The following is a 23,826-nucleotide window of genomic DNA, read 5'->3' as shown; positions in this document are numbered from 1 at the left end:
CAAAACGAATGGTAACTTTTGACAACAAAGGATTCATAACCAGAGGCAAAGGAATTCTTGAACGCTTTTTAGATTTCAACTTTTGTAAAACCTTTGTCACTATCTTCGAGAGATTTTTGTTTTAATTAGTCCGAAACTTCGACTTGCATCTAGTTTATTTCTATTTGGTTTATCATACTTTTTGTCGAAGCATTGATTTCATGCCGATGTAGACAGGTTTGATTGTCGTTCAACATATCGCTATGCTTATCCAACACTTTCATAATCTCTGGTTTAATCGGATTCAAGTCGGCTTCTTTCTCCAAATGCAAATTCGCCAAAAATGACTCGCATTTAGAAATGCGACCAAAATCTTGTATAACAACTAGAGGAAATTTATCAGTCGAACGAAACCATCTAGTCTAGTGCTTGCTTTTTCGTATTCGTTTTCCTTACCACTGTTACAGCACCGGGATGGAAAGGGCTTTTGCCGCAGTCCCCAGCACAGCAACACTTTCAGAAATGTCGTCAACTGAAAAATTTTCCACTATAGACTTATGAACGTCAGCGCTGTTCAAACAAATCCTTATCACCGCTCCATAAATAAACAAGCAATTCGTTTATAATAATTTTATCTGCCATCTTGTTCAAACGCTTACACACACACACACACACACACACACACACACACACACACACACACATATATATATATATATATATATATTATATATATTATATATATATATATGTACAATAGAATATATAAAATATATGTATATATATATATATGTTGGTAATAGACCATAATTTTTACAATATTCTATAAATTCTACCGAATGTTTGGCGTTAATATGTTTGTAGTTTGTTTTTTCAATTTTTCTCACTAAAGTTTTTTGGTGAACGTTTAGTTTATTAAAATTCAAAATAAACTTATTTTCCGAATTCATGCTGCAAATAAGGCCATATTTTTATTCCGAATGAATCATCATCAGTGCTTTCTGCGGTTTATATAGGGAAATATTGACGTTGTCAAAATGAATTTAGATGGAGATTGACTTTTTCAAAGTGAACTTAGATGGAAATTAGGTGTCAGGTTTCTTTATTGGCTGGTCATCTTCTTTGGTCTCCTTTTCTTCATCGATAGCATCATATTCTTCTTTGTCACTATTTACAATGCTAGTTTTTATTACTTCTTTGTTTTCGTTGTTAGTTAAGCGCCGGGTTGGAAGTGAGGTTGCAGAGTGGTGCTGTCAAATCTCATTTGGACTCAACACACTCAATCACTATTAGCCGTGAAATTTTCGACAGTAACACCAAAGTAATATACCAGAACAGCATCTACACGCACGTTTTGCTTCTTTCAAATATTCAGGTAATTTGTTCCACGTCTTAAGTCCGACGACTCTTACGCTACTATTGATAAGTTTCAATCTGTTTTTTTCAATATAAAATGTTGAGGTATGTCTTGTGTGTTTTAACTGGATTGCGTTACTATAAATAAACAAATTATTAAAATTTTTTGGAATTAAGTTGTTAATAAGTTTAAATATAAATATTGAGATGCATATGTAATAAATTTGTTTTATTAAAAGTACTTTTGCAATCTGAAAATAATTAGAGGTGTGGTCATTAAATTTTAAATCAAATAAAATTCTTATAAAACGTTTTAAACATTTTAACAGGGGATCTAGCTGATAAGCGGGACTATTTTCCCATATGCAATAATGAATATAAGGATATATAAAGCTGTAATACAAATCTTTTAATATTGTGGAATTAATCTTATTTTTGATTTTATAAAGTATACCTATGAATTTATTGGTTTTTGATTTAAGATTTTCAATGTGATAACTGTAAGACAAATTATCTTGCAGGACTAAACCCAAAAAAACAACAAGGTTTAAGTCCGAGAAACTATTGGTTAAAATCTTTGGTTAAATATAACATAGGCCAATTTGGATGAATTAACCATGAGTTTTTTCACAGAGAACCCTCGAATAATTTGAGTTCATTGTTTATGACATCTAAATTTCGTTTTAAGGTCATCAAAATAATTAAAAATGTTTGAATCGTCAGTGTTAAGAATACAATTCATCTTTTTGAAAAGTAGGCAATGTCATTTATATAAATCAAAAAAAAAAACAAAAGGCCTATTACAGACCCTTGCGGGACTCTACACGAAACTTCACGCGTCCCAGATTTAACATCATTCACAAAAACATATTGCCTTCTACCCGAGATATAACTCTCAAACCATTGATTTGTAATACCACGAATCCCATAATGGTTGAGTTTATGTAACAAAATATCGTGATCAATCAGATCAAATGCTTTTGTAAGATCGAGGAATATTCCAAAAGTAAGCCTACGTGAACTCGTGCTGGTCAATATATTTTGAACCAATTCTAGAATGGCTAGTTCACATGAATGGTGGGCTCTGAATCCGTACTGGTTTTCAGAGAGAACATTGTTTTTCATAAGAAAAGAAAATAAGCGTTTGTAAACCAGTTTTTCTAATACTTTGGATAAAGATGATAATAAAGAAATTGGTCTGTAATTATTAAAGTTATAGGGGTCATTTTTTTTCAAGATAGGAACAATTTTTGAGAGTTTAAAGCTTGATGGAAACCGAGTTTTATACATTAAAATACATAATTTATATTTAATTCTTTTCTTTAAAGTAAGCCAATGAAGGCCCTTAAGAATTGGAGTAACATGGTTAAATTTGAGACTTCCAACAATCAATTTAGCTGCTCTATTCTGAATGGATTGAATTGCAGAAATAGACCTATCTGGTAAACCGTAAAACAGACCATTGCAATAGTCCAATCGTGAATGAACAAATGCATGCACCAAGATATGAATAGCAGATTTATCTAATGACTTACGGAGTTTATAGAGTTCTCGAATCTGTCCGGAGCATAAATTTGTTATCATCTTTATATGATCATGCATCGATAATCTAGAATCAAGAATAAAACCCAGATTAGTTGCTTCGTCACTAAATTCTATTTTAACATCTCCTATTTTCACTGAGTCGATATTAAGTTTCATCAGCTGCTGCCATGTACCTATTAGAACAAATTTTGACTTCTGCTTATTTAATCTAAGACCATTGTTTAACATCCATATCAATGTTATTTAGGCAGGTTACAAGTTTGTTGATTTCAGATTGCAGTAATTCTGGCTTATTACTAACTATAATCTGAATATCATCAATATAGGCATGATATTTAAAACCGAAATTACCAATTACTTTAAAAAATTCAGCGGTATACATGATAAAAAGAATAGGCCTAAGCACTGAACCTTGTGGCACTCCTGATGTCAAAACCTTTTCATTAGATAACACATTATTGAAAACTGCTTGTCGCTTTCTGTCAAACAAATATGATCTGAACCACTTGATAGCAGTACCGGAAATACCGTAATCATGAACCAATTTTTCCAAGAGAATCTGATGGTCTACACAATCAAATGCCGGACTCATATCTAAAAACGCGACTAGAGTCACATGTTGTTTGCCTAAAGCAGCAAACAACTCAGAAAACACATAAAGCAGTACAGTTTCTGTTGAATGATAGCGGCGATATCCAGATTGGTGAACTGGTATAGCAGGTTGTTTACATTCAAATGATTCAAGAGCTGTTTTGCAGCCACTCGTTCAAATATCTTGGAAATGAAACAGATGTTGGAAATTGGTCTATAACTAGACAAATCATTTCGATCCATATTCACTTTCTTTAAAACTGGATAGACCATAGCATGCTTACAACCATTAGGACATGTGCCACTTTATATATATATATATATATATATATATATATATATATATATATATATATATATATATAAAGTTTTGTACAGCCGATGTTTTTCAAGATCATAAGCAACTGCCTAGCAAGAAAAAAATTGCATATATGCTATACGAGTATACGAATATTAATTTTACATATAACATGAGCAGAGTTCTTTTTTATATCTTTTTTTAAATTACTTTGTAAAGTATTTCATAAATTATAATTAAATTAACAAAACCATTTTGTGAAAAAATATTTATTTATTGAGTGAAATGGCAAATTCTAGCCTTAATCGGTCATATTGATAAATGGTGTTGTTAACATTTGTTAAAAAATTACAACCAACAATTCAGGATTATTCAGTGATATTATATCTTAGGCAAAGTTGGTTTGATCCTCGATTGAAGTTCAAATCTCCCGACGGCATGTTTCATGAGATGAGGTTGGAGGACGACTATTGGAAAAATATATGGATACCCGATGTTTTCTTCCGAAATGAAAAAAAAGCTTCCTATCACGACATAACAATTCCTAATCGTCTCCTCAGAGTCAACAGCACAGGGACTGTTTGGTACACCATTAAGTAAATGATTTTTTTAATTGTTTTAAAAATTAATGTTTAATTGTTGAGCAAAAATAAATTTTGTCATATTTATCCGATTTGTCTATTCAAGTTGTAAAATTTAACTGTTAAGAAAAATAGACATTTTTCTGTTTACGTATCGTAATATTGCTCGTAGAATTTTTCAAAAATCTAATTTTTAAATTTTCGATAATTATTTTGTAAATTTACTCATAAAATCATTTGTGTAAGGAGTGTAAAATTAGTTGTTTACAATGGCAACGAAGAAGAAGATTCCTAAGAATTCTGTCTTGGAGCCGAAACCCAACGACAATGAATTGAGTTTAAAACTGTGTGAAAAATGCTCACAGTGCAATAAAGAAAGACTGCAGGTTCTAAAGGAAAAATTAGTTATGGATTTAGCTTCAACTCTAGAGTCATTAAATTCCAAACTAAAAGTCACAACCTATTCTTTCATTGCAAAAATGAATGTTCTAGAAAAGGCCATAAAGAGTCAAAATCATTAGTTTATCACTCTCAGCAAAAGTTTTGAAGAATTTTCTATCACTTCACTGAAGCAATTAGAAGAGTAAATGAGGAAAAGAGTGAACAAACAATGAGGCTGTTTTCTGATGTAGTTAAAGGAAAAGTAGATAAGCTGTTTCTGATTTTAAGATGGCGCAAATGTCCTTCGCTGACACAACAAATAAACTCGAAACATTTAATGACAGGGAGAAAAGAAAAAGTAATATCATTATCTATAATCTGCAAGAGAGTGGTAGCCACAAAATTGCAGTCAACAACCTGATAAAGGAAATTACTGGCTCAGATATGGATTCAGAAGTGATTGAGGTGTTCAGGATGGGTAGGAAGTCTGACGAGAACAAGACCAGACCCATCTTGGTACAGTTTGTAAGTATTAAAACTAAAAACCTGGTGCTTGCAAACTGTTATAAATTGAGTAAATTTGTTAATTTCAAAAAAGTAATAATTAATTATGATTTATTCAGAAAAGACAGAGTTAACAACAAAAAAATGTTGAAAGATAAAAAAAAAAGATTGGTGCCAAAGATAAAATTGCTAATTGGTACTTCAGATTAAAAATTTCGAGAAAAATTTCAACAGATTGTCGCCACACAGTTAGACCACTAATCGCAATTCAGTACAGATTGGAGTACATATAAAACCGTTTTGATAAACGCTGCAACTACAGTTTGTGAGAAAACTGGTACAAAACGCCAGCATGAACGGGACATTTGGTGGTGGAATGACAGTGTACAAAATGCAATAGCTGAAAAAAAGCTATATACAAGTAATGGCAAAAATCAAAGTTTGTTGATGATCACAAAATTTTCCGTGAGAAAAACAACTATGCCAGACATCAAGTCGCACTGGCTCAGACAGATCAGTGCAGAGAGTGGCTCACTAAAAGCAAAGGTGAACAAAAGAAATCTCTGTATCGTATAGCAAAACAAGCAAAACGTACGAAAAAGACATAGTTGGTACCTCATGTATCAAAAACGACAAAAATGAGATGGTTCTTGAACAAGATGAGACCAAGCTACAGTGGAAAGAATATTTCAGCTGTCTGTTAAATGAAACAAATTCCATCAATGTCAACTTTGACGCTCCACCCATCGAAAGTCCGATTCCAGACATCACTGTAGAGGAGCTTACAGAAGCTTTGAAAGCAGCTACGAAGGATGGAGAGGGAGCAGGGCCCTCTGGACTCACAAATAACATTATCGAAGCATCTGGTACTGCAGGTATCTAAACGTTACTACAACTTTGCCGTAATATATGCTGATGATATCGTTTTAACTGCCACGCCTGAGCAGAATCACTACAGATGTTTGAAGATTGGAACACCAGACTGACCGATCATGGATTCAAAGTCAACATCAGTAAAACCAAAGCAATGAACACTGGGGAACCAATCCAATCCACAACTACTGGACAATGGCCCTTTTCAGTTTGTAAAGCTGGTGTAGGTAACAATTCAATCAAGCGTCAGCAGTGTAGCCAGTGGTGTCACAAACTTGTTAAAAAATAATTGGTACTTTATCTAAAGTGTCCAATTTTGTTTGTCCTGCTTGCATCAATCCACAACAACAAATTAGAAACAGCAATGTTTTTGAAGCCATTAATGTAGAGAAAGTCACATCGTTCCAATATCTAAGAAATGTTCTAGATTGTACTGGAACAGCTGAAGCTGCCGTTCGAGCACGCATACGTGCAGCCTGGAATAAAAAGCATCTCCTTGTCTCTATATTGATGTGGCGTGACATCCCACTACCACTACGATCAAGACTTTTGCAATCTCTGATACTTCCGGTGATGTTATATGGTTCAGAAACATGGCCAATGACAACCAAACTGGAACAACAATTTCACCGAACCAATATGAAAATGCTCGATCCGATCATTTCAAATCAACCAAAATCCTGCGTCTTTCTGGTTTAGATGATATAAAGGACGAATGCCGGCAACACCGTCTGCAGTGGTTTGTTTGGTGCAGTGGTTTGGTCAAACAAAGTGGAAACAGTGCCATAACTTCTCTTGCAGATGTTGAAGTTTTTTGACCAAGATTTTGAATATTTTGTTTATTTAGAGAAGCCCCTCATCAAATGATGAAAATAACAGCAAACTGTTATCACTGATTGCTGAAGGACTGGCAATGACTGGTGATTTTATGATGTTGGGAATTTCAATTTTTCTGCGATAAACTGGGATTCATTCAGCTGTAAAGGTAATAACGACAAGATTGAGAACAAATTTCTAAATATCTTGAAAGATAAGTTTTTATTACAACACATCAACCATCCTACAAAATTTAGGGATGGTCATTCAGCTAATATCTTAGATCTGGTGATATCAAATCAGGAATTTGTTAAAAATGTAATGATTTATCCACCACTGGGAAAAAGTGATCACTCAGTGGTTTGTTTCAAGGTGATTGGATTTGGTTATTTAGATGTGAAATACAAATCGAAGTTTTGTTATGATCTGGGAAACTACATGGGCTTTAAAAGTGCACTTACACAAGCAATGGAGCATTCAACTCATCTGATTAGTGATATAGGAAATAGCTGGACATTTTTTAGAGACAATATGGTTGCAAACACATAAATTTGTTTCAAAGAAGGGAAAGAATAATAATAATAAACTAAAATAAAGATGGAACTAAAAGAGATCAAACAAAAACATTTGCTCTGAAGATATACAGATATGGTGAGGATAAATTAAAAATATATCGGGCAATCAGAGAAAAAATAAAATCATCAAGGGAGTTGAAACGACAATGTCAAAAAGGAATTGCTAGAGAATATATAAATAATCAAAGGTTGTTTTGAAATCAAGTGAAAAAGTAATCAGACATGATGAATTGGTTGGTCCGTTATCAGAAGAGGGGATGATAATTACTGTTGTTAAAGAAAAGGTTGAAAGAGTTGCTAAATTTTTTTCTTCAGTTTATGACGATGATGCACTTTTTGATCATGATGATTGGACAAGATTTAAAAATTGTGTTATGGAAGACTTGTGGATAAATCAAGATATGGTATCAGCAAAACTTGGTAAATTGATTACTAGTTAATCTGCTGGACCAGACGAAATACATCCCAGAGTTTTATGGGGAAAGAGGTTCAATTGATAATTATTTATGCAGATTATTTCAACGATCATTAGACGAAGGTGTAGTATTTGATGAGTGGAGGCTAATCCACGTTGTGCCGTTACATAACAAGGGAAGAAAGGATTTAACCAAAAATTATCGCCCGGTGGCACTCACATAAATTTGTTGCAAGATCATGGAAGCTTTGATAACGAACCACATCATGAAATTTTTCTTAGATAACGATCTCTTTTCAGAAGATCAGGTTGGATTTATTCCTGGTCATTCCGCAGTTTTGCAACTTTTGAAATTTTTGGACGATGGAATTGTAAATGGTCATGAAGTCAATGTAGTCTATATGGATCTGGAGAAAACGTTTGACAAAGTTTCCCATAGTCGTTTACAATTCAAGTTGGAAAAGTATGGATTGAATACAAAAATAGTAAAATGGATCGAGAACTTTCTCAGCAAAAGAATTTTTAGGGTAAGATTGGATGATGTTTTATCGGAGCCAAGAACAGTTCGAAGTGGGGTTTCTCAAGGTGGAGTATTAAGCTCATTGTTATTTCTCATCTACATAAACGACATTTCTTCTGTTTTTGACAACATTATGCTTTTTGCAGATGATTCAAAAATCTATCAAGTAATAAAGAGTGAAGAGGATATAAATAGTTTTCTGTGTGACATTGGAAAATTTACTGATTGGTTTAATAAATAGAGATTAAAACTAAATTCAGATAAATGTCAATTGTTTAAAATTGGCTTTAATAAATCACGTCTTCCATATACCATTTTGGATAGTTGTGGATCACAAGTTCATCTGCCTATAGTGGAGGAGGTATCAGATCTCGGAGTTATAGTGGATGATAAATTAAATTTCAAAAGCCATGTTTTGAAGATAGTTCACAAGGCGAACCCTATTTTAAGTGTAATTGCCAGGAATTTCAAGTACCTTTCAGACGAGGAATTTGTAACTTTGAACCAGTCGTTGGTAAGATCGCGCCTATAGTGGAGGAGGTATCAGATCTCGGAGTTATAGTGGATGATAAATTAAATTTCAAAAGCCATGTTTTGAAGATAGTTCACAAGGCGAACCCTATTTTAAGTGTAATTGCCAGGAATTTCAAGTACCTTTCAGACGAGGAATTTGTAACTTTGAACCAGTCGTTGGTAAGATCGCGCTTGGAATATAGTGTCCAGGCATGGAACCCACACCGAGTCGGCTTAATTGATGAATTAGAAAAAGTACAGAAAAGAGCAACTCGTGTAATAAAATCTTGCAGAAACTTTTCATATGAAGACCGGCTGAGGAAATTGGGACTGCCATCTCTATTTTACAGACGTAGGAGAGCTGAACTCATTTTATTATTCTGAATAATTCATGGTCGATCCCTGCTGCTGTGGTCCCTACGTTATTGTTCTCACACGAAGACCGCACAAGAGGACACAACTTTAAGTTAACTACAAATGCTAGCCATAAAGACTGCCGTAAATTTTTTTTACAAATAGATTGGTTGGTGAATGGAACAAGCTGTCTTCGGTCATTGTAAATGCCACCTCTCTGTCTGGCTTCAAATCAGCAGTTGATGTATTCTATGGTGATTCCAAGTTTATTAGTCGACCTAATTATTAATGAATATTGATATTTTTATATTGGTCCATTTATATTGACTTAATTTTCATTTGTCTTGTTAATTAATGGACAATTAATATTAATATAAATAATATAAACAATTTTGATTTATTGATTGATCGACATTTATCATTTAGCTTGTTATGGTTTTGGTTTTTGAGGTTATATTTTTGGCAATTTAAATCGTTTTGTTTATTTCAAGTAGAAACACTTTTGATTTAACTTTAGGTATTTTTGTATTTGATTTTGGATTTTTCTATTTCGTTTGGCAATGAGCTATAGCCCGTGCTATTTTATCTAATAATAATAATAGCTGTAGTAAGTATTATAATTTTTTAACTTAAGTGAAAATTGTTTGCATAATTTAGCAAAATCTCCACATTTCCATGTACGAAGAAGGCATTTGTCAACTTTTGTCTGTTCTTGACGATCATCATTTAATTTCAGACAAATGAATGATATGGCACTTGTATACAATTAAGATTATTTTTTACTATGTCTTATAGATGTGAATGTGTGTGAGTGTGTGTGTGTATTTGTGTGCGCGACTGTGATGGGCGTGTTGCGACATGAAAAAATTTAATACATGATACATGCCATATTTAGATAAAAACAATTTTATAAATAAATTATAAATATAATTCTAATGTTATATTATAACGGATAATATATTTTTAAAGTATATACAAAATACCCCGCATCATTCCTCGTAATCTTCAGTTCACTAGGTTTATCGTGGGTAGATTATCATTTTAACTTTGTATTAGGATCTTCCAACGTCTACTCAGGGTTGTTAACATTTCTCATAAAAAGCGTCGCTACCGCTCTACTTAACATGGAAAATAGCACCAAAATTGGTAACGCTAATTTTTTGGACAATTAAATTAACGTAAAAATTAAAAAAAATTCTAAACTTCATTATATCACTTCATTAATTATATGTTTTTACAAATTTTTTGTTATAAAGTTCTATCCAGCTTAAACCAAAACAATCATTTTGTTTGTATTGATAAAAATTAAGAATGCGATGGAATTCGGGGATTCGGAAAAGAATCGGTTCCGCTGATCCAAAGTTTTTTACGGGTCCAAATCAACCTAAAGAACGAAAATTATTTTTAAATAACGGAAAATGTTAAGATTTTTAAAAGTTAAATATCTTAAATAAAACTCTCGGATTAGTGAATAATTTAACTTTGACTGTTTTAATATTGACTTGTGTGAGAAAATTTTGAATTTAATTAATTTGATTGAATGATTCCGTTTTTAACTGTTTAATATAATTAGCATTACTACTAACAAGTTAATACATCTACGTTTTGTAATTATTTGTTTGGTTTGTCAGAGGAAAGTTTTTGCAAATTTTTTGTTTTAGGATCGTATGTAAATTGGATTTGGATCAGTCCGGATTCATCATCAAGATTCAGATCCAGATACCACGAATCTCAAGTTCTTGAATCCGTCCCATTCTTAATAAAAAATTTTTAACAAGCAAGCGTTTGAAAAAACTTGCCACACAAGGAAAGGCCAAAAAACGTTAAACATAGTTATCGCTTGACCGATCAGAGTACTGGCTAAGATAAAAATTGCATGAAGACAAAGACGTGCGGTTTCGGGCTGCTAATGATGTGGCTATGGCATGACAGACAAAAAATCCAGTGTAGACACCATTAATCTGTGGCGTCCAAGCCACATTGTGAAAGAAGCTAGTAGTTTGACATACTTGGCATAACACCAATGATAACACTCAGATGATGTTATTTTTATCTGTGCCAAGAACAAATTTATTGGTGGCCAATAGGAATTTTGCCGTTGCTGGTCCACAAATTTGGAACTCACTACCATACAGCCTCCGTCAACCTGGTTTAACTATTCAGAAGTTTCGCAAAGATTTGAAGACGTATCTTTTTTCCCAATGATTTCACCAAACGAAAGCAGCGCCTTTGAGTTGCATTAAAGGGCGCTATATAAATTCTTTAATAATAATAATAACGTAAGCGTTGTAGTCTGTTTTTGGTAGCCAGCAAAATAATCACATATCGCATATACCAGTGGAAAGACTTTATACACAAATTAATCATGACAATTTGATTAAATACTACGGCATTGTTATGTATCTTGGAGCTGTGATATGCAAAAATCTGTTTTTGTGGTTTTTACGAGTAAATTAGATGCATGGAACAAGATCTACCAATTCTATGGAATATCACCATATTAACTTAAATTATGGCACTTGAACATAAAGTTGACTCGGAAGCGTTTGTGTGGTTATATAAGCAATATGTATCTGGCACAATAATTTTCTTTTTAAAATATAAAATATAATGTTTTTATGACATTACTTGCTACTGTTTTTGTTTTTAAGTAAAACTTATGATAAAAGCAATGCAATAGAACGATTCACGGTCAAGATATCATCAATCATAATTTTTTTGATACGGCACAAAATCTAAAAATATTGTTTTTGATGAAAAGCTTTTATAACGAAATTGTCAATTGAATGTGTTTTGTTTCAGAATATCAGCGACTTTATCGTGCCCAATGCGATTTGAAAAGTTTCCTCTCGACACACAGATGTGTCCCATTTATTTTGAGAGTTGTTAGTTTTTAACATAAATAATTATGTTAAATAATTATGAAAATAATTTACATTCTTTAAATTTACCAAGATGGTTATACAACGTCAGTGATCAATTTTTCGTGGCTAGAAAGCCCTGTGGTTGTTGACGACGGGCTTCAACTGCCCCAATTTAGTCTCGTAGATAAAAAATTTCACAATTGTACTCAACTTTACGTCACAGGCTAGTGAAAATAAGTTGCTTTTAAAAATTCTAATACAACTTACAAAGTATGCTATTATTACAGCAGTTGAAAAAATTTTAATGTTCATGTTCAGGAAATCATTCTTGCATTTCAATAGAATTTGTATTGCATAGAGACATTGGTTATTTCATAATACAAGTTTATGTTCCAAGCATGCTTATTGTAATACTGTCCTGGGTATCCTTTTGGATTAGTATTGATGCCCATCCAGCCAGAGTATCTTTGGGACTCTTTACAGTTCTTACAACAACGACAATGAGTGGAGGAGCCCGGTTAGAACAAAAATATTGATTGTTTTATTTAATTTAACTTAATTTTTTATTTCAGGGAAGGTTTGCCGAGAGTATCTTATATAAAAGCCATTGATATCTGGATGATTGTGTGTTTAGTTTTTGTTTTTGCATCATTACTTGAATATGCAGTTGTTAATGTACTGGCTAGAAGACAGGTCAAACCACAAAATCTTGCCAAGATCATGCAAAATAAAGTAGCTTTTTTTCAAAAGCATTTTTATTATTTTATGCACTATTTTAAGCACTTTTAAATAGGTTTTTTACCTTTGTTGTGGTGGTTGTGGTGGTAGAAGAAGTCGCTTCTGGTCACTCAATACCGCTCACTTTCATTTTAGCTATTATTATTTTGTATAATAATAATATAGTGTTGAGTGTTTATCTGTGAATTAAATATGTTATTGAATTTCTATTTTGGGACATGTTTCTCTACAAAACATTTTATCGATTTCCTGACTGAATGTACAAAGATGGCCAAAGCGTAGTTGTTTGCCCCTTTTGTCAAGCAAAGGTCCGGCTCTTTTGTATGCTTGAGAGTCTTCTTTAAACCACTTCTGCATCATTGTTTATTATTGAAAACAAAACAGTTTATATGAGGTTATAAATAACTTTTCTTCACTTGAAACTTTTGTCAAATGAGCTGGCTTGATTACCGTCGGTAATTTACCGAGTCTTCAGTCACCTTTTTCTCTTTCCAACACACATTCGTAAAGACATTAACTTTTTCAGTATTGAACATCTATGCTCACAAAACCAACAGTGGTTAAAAATTTTTATTAAATCATTTAATCCCATCTTTCAAAAAAGAAACTAATATTATTTGACAGAATTTAGGTAAAATGTCGGACGCTCTTACAAGAATATTCACCGTAAGTTAAAGATCATGAAAATCATGTAGAGATAATATTAATTATCCGAAATTATTATTACAGAACGAAAAAAAAAATGATTTGTTGATAAAAGATAAACGCAGAATAAAACATCATCATTCAGAACCAGATTTAAGTAGAAAACAAGCAAGACGGGTGGACAAATTATCTAGGAAAATGTTTCCTCTTTTGTTTATAATATTTAATATATTCTATTGGATTTCTTATGCTATACCAACATCCTAACAGGAATTGAACAACAGAGACTACATCTTATCGGTAGTCTTGTATCTTGCTGTTTATTGAGATTATAAATTTTGATTGAAATACTATATTTACGTTATTTAAGTTGACTTTTTTTACGTTTTGTTTGCATATAATATCTTAAATCTCGTTGTTCGAATAACTAAATAAACAAATCTAACAAAACATGTCGTTGTGTCGATGTTTGTCTGTGTATATGATTTACTCACATTTTACTGTGTATTACACGAGGAACCGGATTAAGTTATCGTGGTGCCCTAGGCACAAACCCACGTAGGTGCCTCCTTCTAATCCTCTACTGGCAGGTGATATGTTCAATATAATGCAAAAAAACTAACAAAAGAAAAACGATTGCTAAAACATATCTGTACAATCGTCACTCATATAAAACCCACAATAATGTATTTATGTAATAAATTTATTAGTTAGTTTATTTTGTAATAATATTAGACAAAAATTCTGTAACTTTTATAGATGAAAAAGTGAGAAAGAGACCATACATACATTTAAAAAAACTTTTTTCTAAATTTATGTTTGGCACAGATAAAGAATCAAGCCTTTTTTGTTTAAAAAATGTAACAAAAATTCAATATTTTCAATTAAATTGGAGGTTTTAAAATGTAAACAGTAGTGGAATTATATGGGAAAAGTTTTATTAACGCCGCAAAAGTTTAAGTTAAAAAAAATACAGCAAATTTTAATTTAATTTAACTTCACTCATGTTTGCACATAATCACATTTTAGATTGCACTTACCTACGCTTATAAAATTTAACCATCCTATATTTATTACATAATTTTACCATCTTTACAGTTTGGTATACATACATACATACATACATACATACTTACATGCATACATACATACATACATATGTTGCGAGTTATTTTAAGTTATGACAAAAAGAATAACTACAACGTTTGGTTTTTTTTATTATTAACTTTATTTAATTAACAGCAATATTGACGCAAAACAAAAATTAGTTTTTTTAAATTCCAAAAATTAAAATATATATGGCCACACCTCCTTCGAATCACCTCTAACAAATCTAACTATCCGGTTCAACTGTTCACCACCCTGAAACTAATTTCCTGGTAACAAAACACACGAGCATTAAAATGTCGTTGACCTTCTGTAATAACGCACCACCTATTGAATATGCTGATGCGTCTCATGCAACGGAAAATGGTTTGTTGATATCCGGTATCTGAAGTACTACTTTCTTTGCGAATAAACTTTTTAGATTCGTTATACAATCTATCATCCTGTTGTTTGCTGTTATGCTGTTTGGTTCGTTTTTCTTGATTACCTGCAGCAACGGTTGTAGAAATTCTGTAAAAGTCGGAAAGAATCTGCGGTAATAATTAAATAAGCCTACTATACTTCTTGCTTTCTTCTTTGCTCTCGGTACGGTAATATTCGGTATTTTAATAATATTATGCTGCATCGGTTTTACAGTGTTGTTTGCAATCACATGGCCCAGAAATTCTATTTCATAACTGGCAATATTGATTTTACTAGGTTTCACTGTTAACTTGTTTGAAGCAATTATTTTAAAAATTTCATTGAGTGCGATTACATGTTCTTGCCATGTTGCATGGAAAACACAAATGTCATCTAAATGTCATCACCAACATCTCTCCTCTGTCCAAACAATATTGATATCATCCGGTTAAACGTAGCTGGTGCATTTGCTAAGTGTTGTTATTATTTTTATTTATCTCATCACTGTTGTTATTAATTTTATTAATCTCATCACTGTTGTTATTTTTATTCATCTCATATTCATCTCATTATTTTTATTCATCTCAAGGTACTGAGGGCCGTTAAATCGTTCAAAAACGGTTCTTCTGGAGGCCTGGATGGCCTACGACTCCAGCACCTTAAGGATGTTTTTCAGGCCCCTTGCCAATTTACGACACACTGAACTCTTTAACCCAATTCATTAATTTGATCCTAGTAGTTTGAAAGCATCATTTACATCATTGCATAACAAAACATCTGACCAATCGTTGATACATAAAGCTTCATTAAGTTTGTTTATTCTACTTTTTGAAAAGGAGTAGATTTGTTGATTCTTTACGTATTTGGACTTATTTCTGTTAATGGAAGAACTGATAGTGACAGTGATGGGCAGATGGTCCGATATATCATGAACGTGCACACCACATAACGCTACCTGTTGCGGAAAGTTTGTGAAAAAGCAGTCGATGATTGATTGCTTTTCAACACTGGTTCTTGTTGGAAGCGTTATTAACTGATCAAAACTGTAGCAGGTAAAAAGTTGACATAAATACATTTTGTTAACATCATCGTTCGTGTCACTCATATCAATGTTGAGATCACCTGTGATAACAACATGCTTGTTTTCAACGTCTATTTGTTGCAGTATAATTTCCAATTGCTGCAGGTAATAGATCGCGTTGCAACTGGGTGGTCTGTATGATACAACAATGACGAAATTTTTGGTTGAAGGGTCAGTCTCTAATTCAATTGCGAAAGTTTCAAAATCTAGACCTCCCAACTTGTTTAAATCATCTCTTGTCTTGAAGGTCAAGTTATTGCTTACGTAGAGTCCTACTCCTCCACCGTGTTTGCTCAATCGATTTTTTCCGATGAATTTGAAACCGTTCATACAAATCAAATCTTCTGTACTATCATTAAGCCATGTTTCAGTGATGGCTACGACGTCAAATGTGCACACAAAATAAATATCTGTGTCGTTGCGGCGCGGAGGCGGACCAATTTGGTCATCATGGTTTGGTTTGCCGTTTAGGTGGAGGCCGTCAACTTCGTCATTCAGCTTTGAATGATTACATTTGCCGGCTTTTTTCTAAAGCTTCTATTCCTGTTTTGAAGAAACCATCTGGCATTTCAGTGCAAGATGGCAAGCGACCAGACGGTTGTACTCTTACTCCCTGGAGAGCTGGTAAATGTTTGGCTTGGGATGTTACGGTTCCTGGTACCTTGGCCGAGTGCTACGTTCACCTTACCAGCAAAGAATGTGGTTTGGCTGCAATCAGGGTATCGGACGAAAAAAGTTTAAAGTTTAAATTAAAATTAAAATTTATTTATAAAAAAAGAAATTTCCTAAACCAATTTTTAAAATCTGTGTAAAAAAAAACTATAAGGGAGAGATTGGGCCAAAGTTTGCTGCAATAGTTGTCTCCTCCCACACTGTTACCTAGGTTTTTGTATTCACTCATTTACTCATTTGCTCACTCACTCACTCATTCATCAATAAAAAAAAAGAAAAGAAAAAAAAATAAATAAAAGTTGAAACACTGGTTAAATATTTAAAGATAATTCAGTCACTCATCCGTTCGCTCGTTCATTCATTCCGTCACTCATTCATGTATTCATTCATTCATCCATTCGTTCGGTTGTTTATTCATTCATTTATTTATTCACTCACTCATTCATTCTTTTTTTCCCTCACTCGACCGTTCAGTAATTAGCTCATTCATTCCCCCATCATTCACTCATTCATTCGTTTGTTCGCTGGCCCGTTCCTTTGGTCATTCGCTTGTTCATCCATTCATTCATCCATCCACCCCACTTGGTTTGTTTCCTTTCCCTCGTTTCTTGGTTGTTTTTAATCACATATGGCTCCAACGTTACAACAGTGCCCCGTCTGCTTTAACCACTATAGAAGCACTCCAGACGGGAAGTTATGTCGGCACGGAGGTAAAGTGAAAGGACAGGAATTCTCGGGGTCCCGGAAAAAAGTTGATCCATCGGGCGCGAGGTCTGCTTCGCCTCTCGGTGCCGCACCCGACCCCAAGCCTGGGTTGCCCACACGGTCGTCGGCCGCATCGGTCTCCGGTGATCCTCTCGGCCTGGATTACTCTGGTGTTTTTGACAAGCTGACGGCCGTGCTGAAATGTGTACTGGTGTACGACCATATCCCTAAGCCATGCAGGGAGAAGTTCGCACATGATCTGAACGCCTTGCTGACGGCTGTTTGTAATGACCCTGGTGACCCGGCTCACTGGGTTAGACTCCACTGTTTTGTCCCATACGTCTTACAGAAGACTTCCAGAGGGGGTCGCCGGGTCAACCAGGGCAATCTGGTCAACAAGGGTCTAAGCGAATATTCAACTATTGGTCTTGAAACCCTGGTACTGTGCTTTGATGGGTTCAATAATGCCAAATCACAAAAGCACAACCCCGATCGGTGGATCAACGCTGTGTCATCTTGTATTGAACAGGGAAACCTGTCCTCGGCTGTCAAACTTGTCTGTTCGCCGGAGGGCATGGCGGAGAGCTCGACGGCCACCTTCGATAAATTATGTTCCATCCACCCAAAAATTCTGGTGGACAGGCGGGTCTTCCCCGCGTTGACACCAACGGCTGGTTGCGTTTCTCCCGCCGAGGTGCTGTGGGCCGTTAAATCGTTCAAAAACGGTTCTTCTGGAGGCCTGTATGGCTTACGACCCCAGCACCTTAAGGATGTTTTTCAGGCCCCTTGCCAATCGACGACACACTGAACTCCTTAACCCAATTCATTAATTTGATCTTATCTGGAGCTTGCCCACTCTCCGTCCACCGGTTCTTTTTTGGAGGCCGGCTAATAGCTTTAAATAAGAAAGACGGAGGGATCAGACCGATTGCGGTTGGGAACGTTTGGAGGAGGTTGGCCGGCAAATGTGCCTTGGCCCTGGTCGTGGTCGAACTCAAGACCAAGTTCTACCCAACTCAGTTGGGTGTCGGGATTAAAGGTGGCGCTGAGGCCGCTGTTCATGCGGTTCGAAGATTGGTCACCGACCTCCCCGATCAATGGGGGTTTCTGAAACTGGACTTTAAAAATGCCTTCAATGCCTTGAGAAGAGACTCGATGTTGGAGGCTGTCAAACTTTTTTGCCCCAATATCTATAATTTTTGCCATTCTGCCTATGGCGGAGTCTCTTCCCTTGGCTACCACTCTTGGGTTGTAGAATCGTCCGAGGGGGTACAGCAGGGTGATCCCCTTGGTCCTTTGTTGTTCGCACTAACTCTTCATCCACTCTTAGAGAAAGCTTCGTCCACTTTCGTTTGCGCTTATCTGGATGATATCAGAATAGCTTCGGACGGTCCAACTCTGGCCGATAGCTACGAATATTTGAAGCATAACTCCGCTGCAATTGGCTTAGAGTTAAACATTAAAAAATGCGAACTTCACTGCCAAAGTTTATTTCAGGTGCCACATGCGCTGGCTGAAATACCCAGAGTTGGTGCATCAGAACTGAGTTTTTTAGGCACACCCTTGGTCGAGGGCGATTATCAAATAAAGTTTTTTGACCAAAAGCTCTCTGAGCTTAAATTCGCCCTGGGTCGTGTTTTCTGTCTTTCGGCCCATGATGCCTTGACTATTATCCGCAATGCCCTCAGTTTGCCCAAATTGATGTACTTCCTGCGTACATCAAAACACATTGACCCTTCTAAATTGGGCGAATTTGACGGAGCCCTGCGCACCGCCCTGTCGTCGATTTGCAATGTTCAAGTGACTGACAGTGGTTGGTCCCAGGCTCAGCTGCCAGTGCGATTTGGTGGGCTGGGGTTGCTTAGCGTGGTTCAGCTGGCTCCCGTTGTTTATAATTCTTCTGCCGCTGCCACTCTCAACCTGCAGTCTTCCCTGCTCCACCGGTTTTTTCGTTGCCGCGATATTCTTCCCCCAGTGTCCGTCCTGGGGACCGTACGCACGTCCAAATTTTGAACGAAGAATATAAAAAAAATCTTTCAAAATTTGTTGTCTTCATGCGGCGACGACTTTTCCACCGCTCGTTTGTTGGCCATGTCCAGCGTTGCCAGCTGTGGGTGGTTGAGATCGTGGCCCAACACCTCTGTGGGCACCAGGCTTGACGACGAGTCTGTGAGATTTGCCATTGGCTTCAGACTTGGCCTGATCATTCAGAATAAATACACGTGCCGATGTGGCGCTGGGGCGGACGAGTTTGGGCATCACGGTTTGGTTTGTCGCTTGGGTGGGGGCCGTCAACTACGTCACTCAGCGCTAAACGATTAAATTTGTCGGCTCTTCTCCAAGGCTTCAATCCCGGTTCTCAAGGAACCATCCGGCATTTCTGCGCATCATGATAGGCGCCCGGACGGATGCACGCTAATACCTTGGATAGCCGGCAGATGTTTGGCGTGGGATGTTACGGTCCCTGGAACCCTCGCCGAACGATACGTAAACCTGACAAGTAAAGAATGCGGTTTGGCCGCGGCCAGGGCAGCGGACGAGAAAATGAAAAAATATGGGAATGCCCTCCCCTCGATGGAATTCTTGCCAATATGCATCGAGGTTCTTGGCCCGATGGACCCCAACACCCTTAAATTTTTTAAGGAAATATGCAAAATGATCAGCGTCAGATCAGGCGACAGCAGGGAACTGTTTTTCGCAACTAACCAAATTTCGTGCTTGTTGCAGCGGTTCCTGCGTGTCTGTGTGCTTGAAAATATCCAACTGAATGCCGACATGTGCAATTAACGACAAATCAAAGTGTTAATCCATTTGTTACTTGATGTTTGACGGTTCAGTGTCAGGCATCATGTTTTGGTTTTAACATACATACATACATACATACATACATACATACATACATACATACATACATACATACATACATACATACATACATACATACATACATACATACATACATACATACATACATACATACATACATACATACATACATACATACATACATACATACATACATACATACATACATACATACATACATACATACATACATACATACATACGAAACGAAACGAAATTTATTTGCTTCTCAAAATTAAAAATTAAAAAAAAGCAGGATGACCATAATAGAATTTATAAAAAATTCATCTAGTATGGCCACCTAAACAGAAATGTTCTACAAAGGTTCGTACAAAGGTTTTTCAGCAAATAATAAAAATTTTCCCCAAATGATCTATGAGAGGCATGTTAGATGTTAGTTGTTAGTAAATTAACGAACTCAACTATGTTAGTAAAACAGGTGTTAGTTGTTAGTACGATGGTTCACGGTTTATATATATCAATGTTTGGTATCTATCCAGAAAAACACGGGATAGACATTACATAGTTATCTATATATTTAAGCAACATATAGAACGACATGAATAGTAGATCTCACAGTAAATAAATATATAAAAACGTCTGTGGATTTTTTCAAGTGAGTAAATTAGATGCGACTTTTCCAATGAGATCAATCAATAAAGCAATCAACCAATTCCTCAATCAAGAAATCAATATAATAATTAAAAATTTAAAGCGATAGATAATAAAATAAATAAATAAAAATTGTACAAATACATCCGCTCGTTTAGTGATCAGCAACAGTTAACATTCAATGTCATTATTCAACAAATAAATTTGCAATTTATTTTTAAAATTTGCTTCATTAATTTTATTGAATTGAAAACCATGTTTTAAAATAGCATTCCAAATTCTTTACAAAGGATATGAGAAAAAAGTATGAATGTTTTTGATTTATTTGCTAATATATTATATTGACGTCTGGAATTATTTATCCGAATAAAATAATTATTGAAAATAGAAGGAAGTTTGTTTGAAAGTTGTTTATATACAAAAATAGAAGGAAGTTTGTTTGAAAGTTGTTTATATACAAAATTGGCTGTAAAATATAAATTTAGTTTATCAAAATCTAAATTATTAGTTAATTTGAACAGTTGAGGTGTGTGAGCATCTTTTCGAGAAAGCGTGATGATCCTCATTGCTTTTTTCATCAGAACTTTTACAGACATGGTAGTTGATGGGTAAGCACTGGCCCAAATGACGTTGCAGTAAGATACATGGGGCAGACAGATGGCGTTATAAAGAAGATTTAAACATATTTTTGGGAGATAAAACTTTATTCTATTTATTATTTCTATTGATCTGGCCAACTTGGTTGAAATGTGATTGACGTGGGGTTTAAACGTTAGTTTCTGATCTAAGAGGACACCCAAAAATTTTACTATTTTGCTCTCGACTATTTGTTGAATGTTAATTGTAATTTTGAACGGTTCTTTATAGTTTAAACACTGCAGTGGACCGAAGACGATCATTTGGGTTTTTGAAGTATTCAGTGCTAATTTATTGTCGTTGAACCATTTGACGACGTTTTTTAATTCAACATTTGTTCGGTCAATAACACAATCGATGCTAGTTCCGCTACCAAAAATGTTGGTGTCATCTGCGAAGCAAACATAATCAAAGTAGTTGATGCATTTGGCAAATCGTTGATAAACAAGATGAAAAGTAGTGGTCCCAAGATACTTCCTTGTGGGACTCCAACACCATTATGTTGTAATGTTGATTTTTTATTTCCCTAGCTGACAAACTGCTTTCTTTCAGACAAATAACTTTCAAACCATTCCAAAGTCGTTCCTCTTATGCCATAGTGTTCAAGCTTACCCAACAGGATGGAATGATCAATACAATCAAAAGCTTTCGACAGATCTAGACATTTATTAAGAAATCATAAAGTTTGTTAGTTTTGTTTATTAGACTTCTTATATTCAAGTGCATAACGTTTAGCATTGAATTACTCTCGTCAGAAATGAAAGATTGATATTTAGCATTGACTGACTTTGGATCATCAAACATTATTGAATTTTGTAACAATTGTTCTTCATTATTTACAAATTGGTAATTTAAAATTTTACTTTCCATTCAGAGTATTAGCATCAGGTTTCGTCTGATTGAAGCGCCATTCGCGCACAATAATGTTTTTCAACATAATGCCAGGATCCTTCATCTTACCGACATCTGAGCTATCGATGCGGACTCTGAACATTGTTGATTTCTGGTCATCTTTGTCAAAATTTTTATCCAACGATATTTCTGTTTTTTTTCAAAACAGGATAACATGTGATGACATTGATTCCATTTGACGTCAAAAATTCAACAACATCTCTTCGATGGCATTTACTAATGTTGTTCATTGAGAACACAGATTTTTTAATTAAATTTTTGTCTGCCCTCAATTTACAATCTTCAATAACTTTTTTGCCAATAACTTTTGTTGGTTTTTTAGCTGTCTTGATGTTTGCCGTGTTTTCGTTGTTGTTGTTTGAAGTGGTTTCGCCGTTGTTGTTGTTTGAAGTGGTTTCGCCGTTGTTGTTGACCTCCAATGAGACATTCAAACGTAGACGTTTGTTGTGCCGCTTCACCAACGTGAACGCTTCGTCCAGTGTGGGTGATGACACGAAGTCCGCCCACAAAATTCCTGGCGCATTTTGGTTAGTTGGTGGCAACGTGTTATTTACATTGTTAGAGATTACTGAGTCAACGTTTACTTTTTTGCCAACATAGTTTGCAACAAGAGAGTTAAGTTTATTTTTCACATTATCCAACTCGGTAGTATAAGACAAAAACATTTTATTAATCTCAGCTTGTTGAGCGAACAACATTTCTTTTATTTGTTTGTTAACGAAGTCGAAATTTATTTTCAGCCAGTTTTCCGTGTTTGGTATTTTATTTATATCAGAACTGCCAAACAACGCTATTCTATCCAACAAATTGTTATTTTTAATATAACTGAATGAAGACAAGCATTCCAGAAGTTTTTCACGTTTTGAATTCCCGCGCGAGGGAAATTTTTTCATTTTATCTAGCTTTAGTGAGTCTATTTCACATTTTAACGTTTTAATTGCTAAAACGATATCGTCACTAGTATAAAATTCACTAGTATTATTAATAAATGATTCTTCCTCTATTAAACTTAAATTATTATTAACAAAATAAAGGAGCTCGTTTATTTTGACCGGTCTCGACGCCATTTCTAATAGTTTCGCTATGTACAACTCTTGCTTGTACAATATTTCTTTAATTTCCATTTTAATTTTATTGAAATTTACATTTAATATATTATCCATACTGGGAATTTTAGAAAAATTAACACTTACATAGGTTGGTAGAGATTCCAATAAATTGTTTTTGTTTAATTGCAAGATAATTGTAACAATATCAAGAATTTTGTCCTCTTTTTTATTGCTTTT

At 34.8% G+C, this 23,826-nt stretch overlaps 5 protein-coding genes across 5 annotated transcripts; 4 read left to right on the top strand and 1 right to left on the bottom strand.

Moving 5' to 3' along the window:
• Positions 1-5,019: 5,019 nt before the first annotated feature.
• HELRODRAFT_174326 (hypothetical protein) lies at positions 5,020-10,045 on the top strand (the record flags this gene model as incomplete). The annotated part of the gene is made up of 3 exons (XM_009020850.1): positions 5,020-5,252; positions 7,182-7,296; positions 9,959-10,045. The coding sequence occupies 3 exons, from the start codon at positions 5,020-5,022 to the stop codon at positions 10,043-10,045; spliced, it is 435 nt and encodes a 144-aa protein (XP_009019098.1).
• Positions 10,046-12,256: 2,211 nt separating this feature from the next.
• On the top strand, positions 12,257-13,875 carry HELRODRAFT_174325 (hypothetical protein; the record flags this gene model as incomplete). Its single annotated transcript, XM_009020849.1, has 5 exons — positions 12,257-12,269; positions 12,484-12,682; positions 12,738-12,897; positions 13,528-13,569; positions 13,819-13,875. 5 exons carry the CDS (start codon positions 12,257-12,259, stop codon positions 13,873-13,875), a joined length of 471 nt encoding a protein of 156 aa, XP_009019097.1.
• Positions 13,876-16,286: 2,411 nt separating this feature from the next.
• HELRODRAFT_174324 (hypothetical protein) lies at positions 16,287-17,021 on the top strand (the record flags this gene model as incomplete). Its single annotated transcript, XM_009020848.1, has 3 exons — positions 16,287-16,385; positions 16,693-16,857; positions 16,917-17,021. The coding sequence occupies 3 exons, from the start codon at positions 16,287-16,289 to the stop codon at positions 17,019-17,021; spliced, it is 369 nt and encodes a 122-aa protein (XP_009019096.1).
• A 417-nt stretch (positions 17,022-17,438) lies between these two features.
• HELRODRAFT_174323 (hypothetical protein) lies at positions 17,439-20,302 on the top strand (the record flags this gene model as incomplete). Its single annotated transcript, XM_009020847.1, has 3 exons — positions 17,439-18,287; positions 19,121-19,315; positions 19,880-20,302. 3 exons carry the CDS (start codon positions 17,439-17,441, stop codon positions 20,300-20,302), a joined length of 1,467 nt encoding a protein of 488 aa, XP_009019095.1.
• Positions 20,303-22,487: 2,185 nt separating this feature from the next.
• Positions 22,488-23,664, bottom strand: HELRODRAFT_174322 (hypothetical protein; the record flags this gene model as incomplete). Its single annotated transcript, XM_009020846.1, has 2 exons — positions 22,488-22,669; positions 22,758-23,664. 2 exons carry the CDS (start codon positions 23,662-23,664, stop codon positions 22,488-22,490), a joined length of 1,089 nt encoding a protein of 362 aa, XP_009019094.1.
• Between the last annotated feature and the right edge of the window lie 162 nt (positions 23,665-23,826).

Source organism: Helobdella robusta (genome assembly GCF_000326865.2).
Source record: "Helobdella robusta unplaced genomic scaffold HELROscaffold_29, whole genome shotgun sequence".
Classification (NCBI taxonomy): Eukaryota; Metazoa; Annelida; class Clitellata; order Rhynchobdellida; family Glossiphoniidae; genus Helobdella; species Helobdella robusta.
The sequence above is the reverse complement of the archived record's forward strand: the minus strand, read 5'-3'. Positions and strand labels throughout refer to the sequence as shown.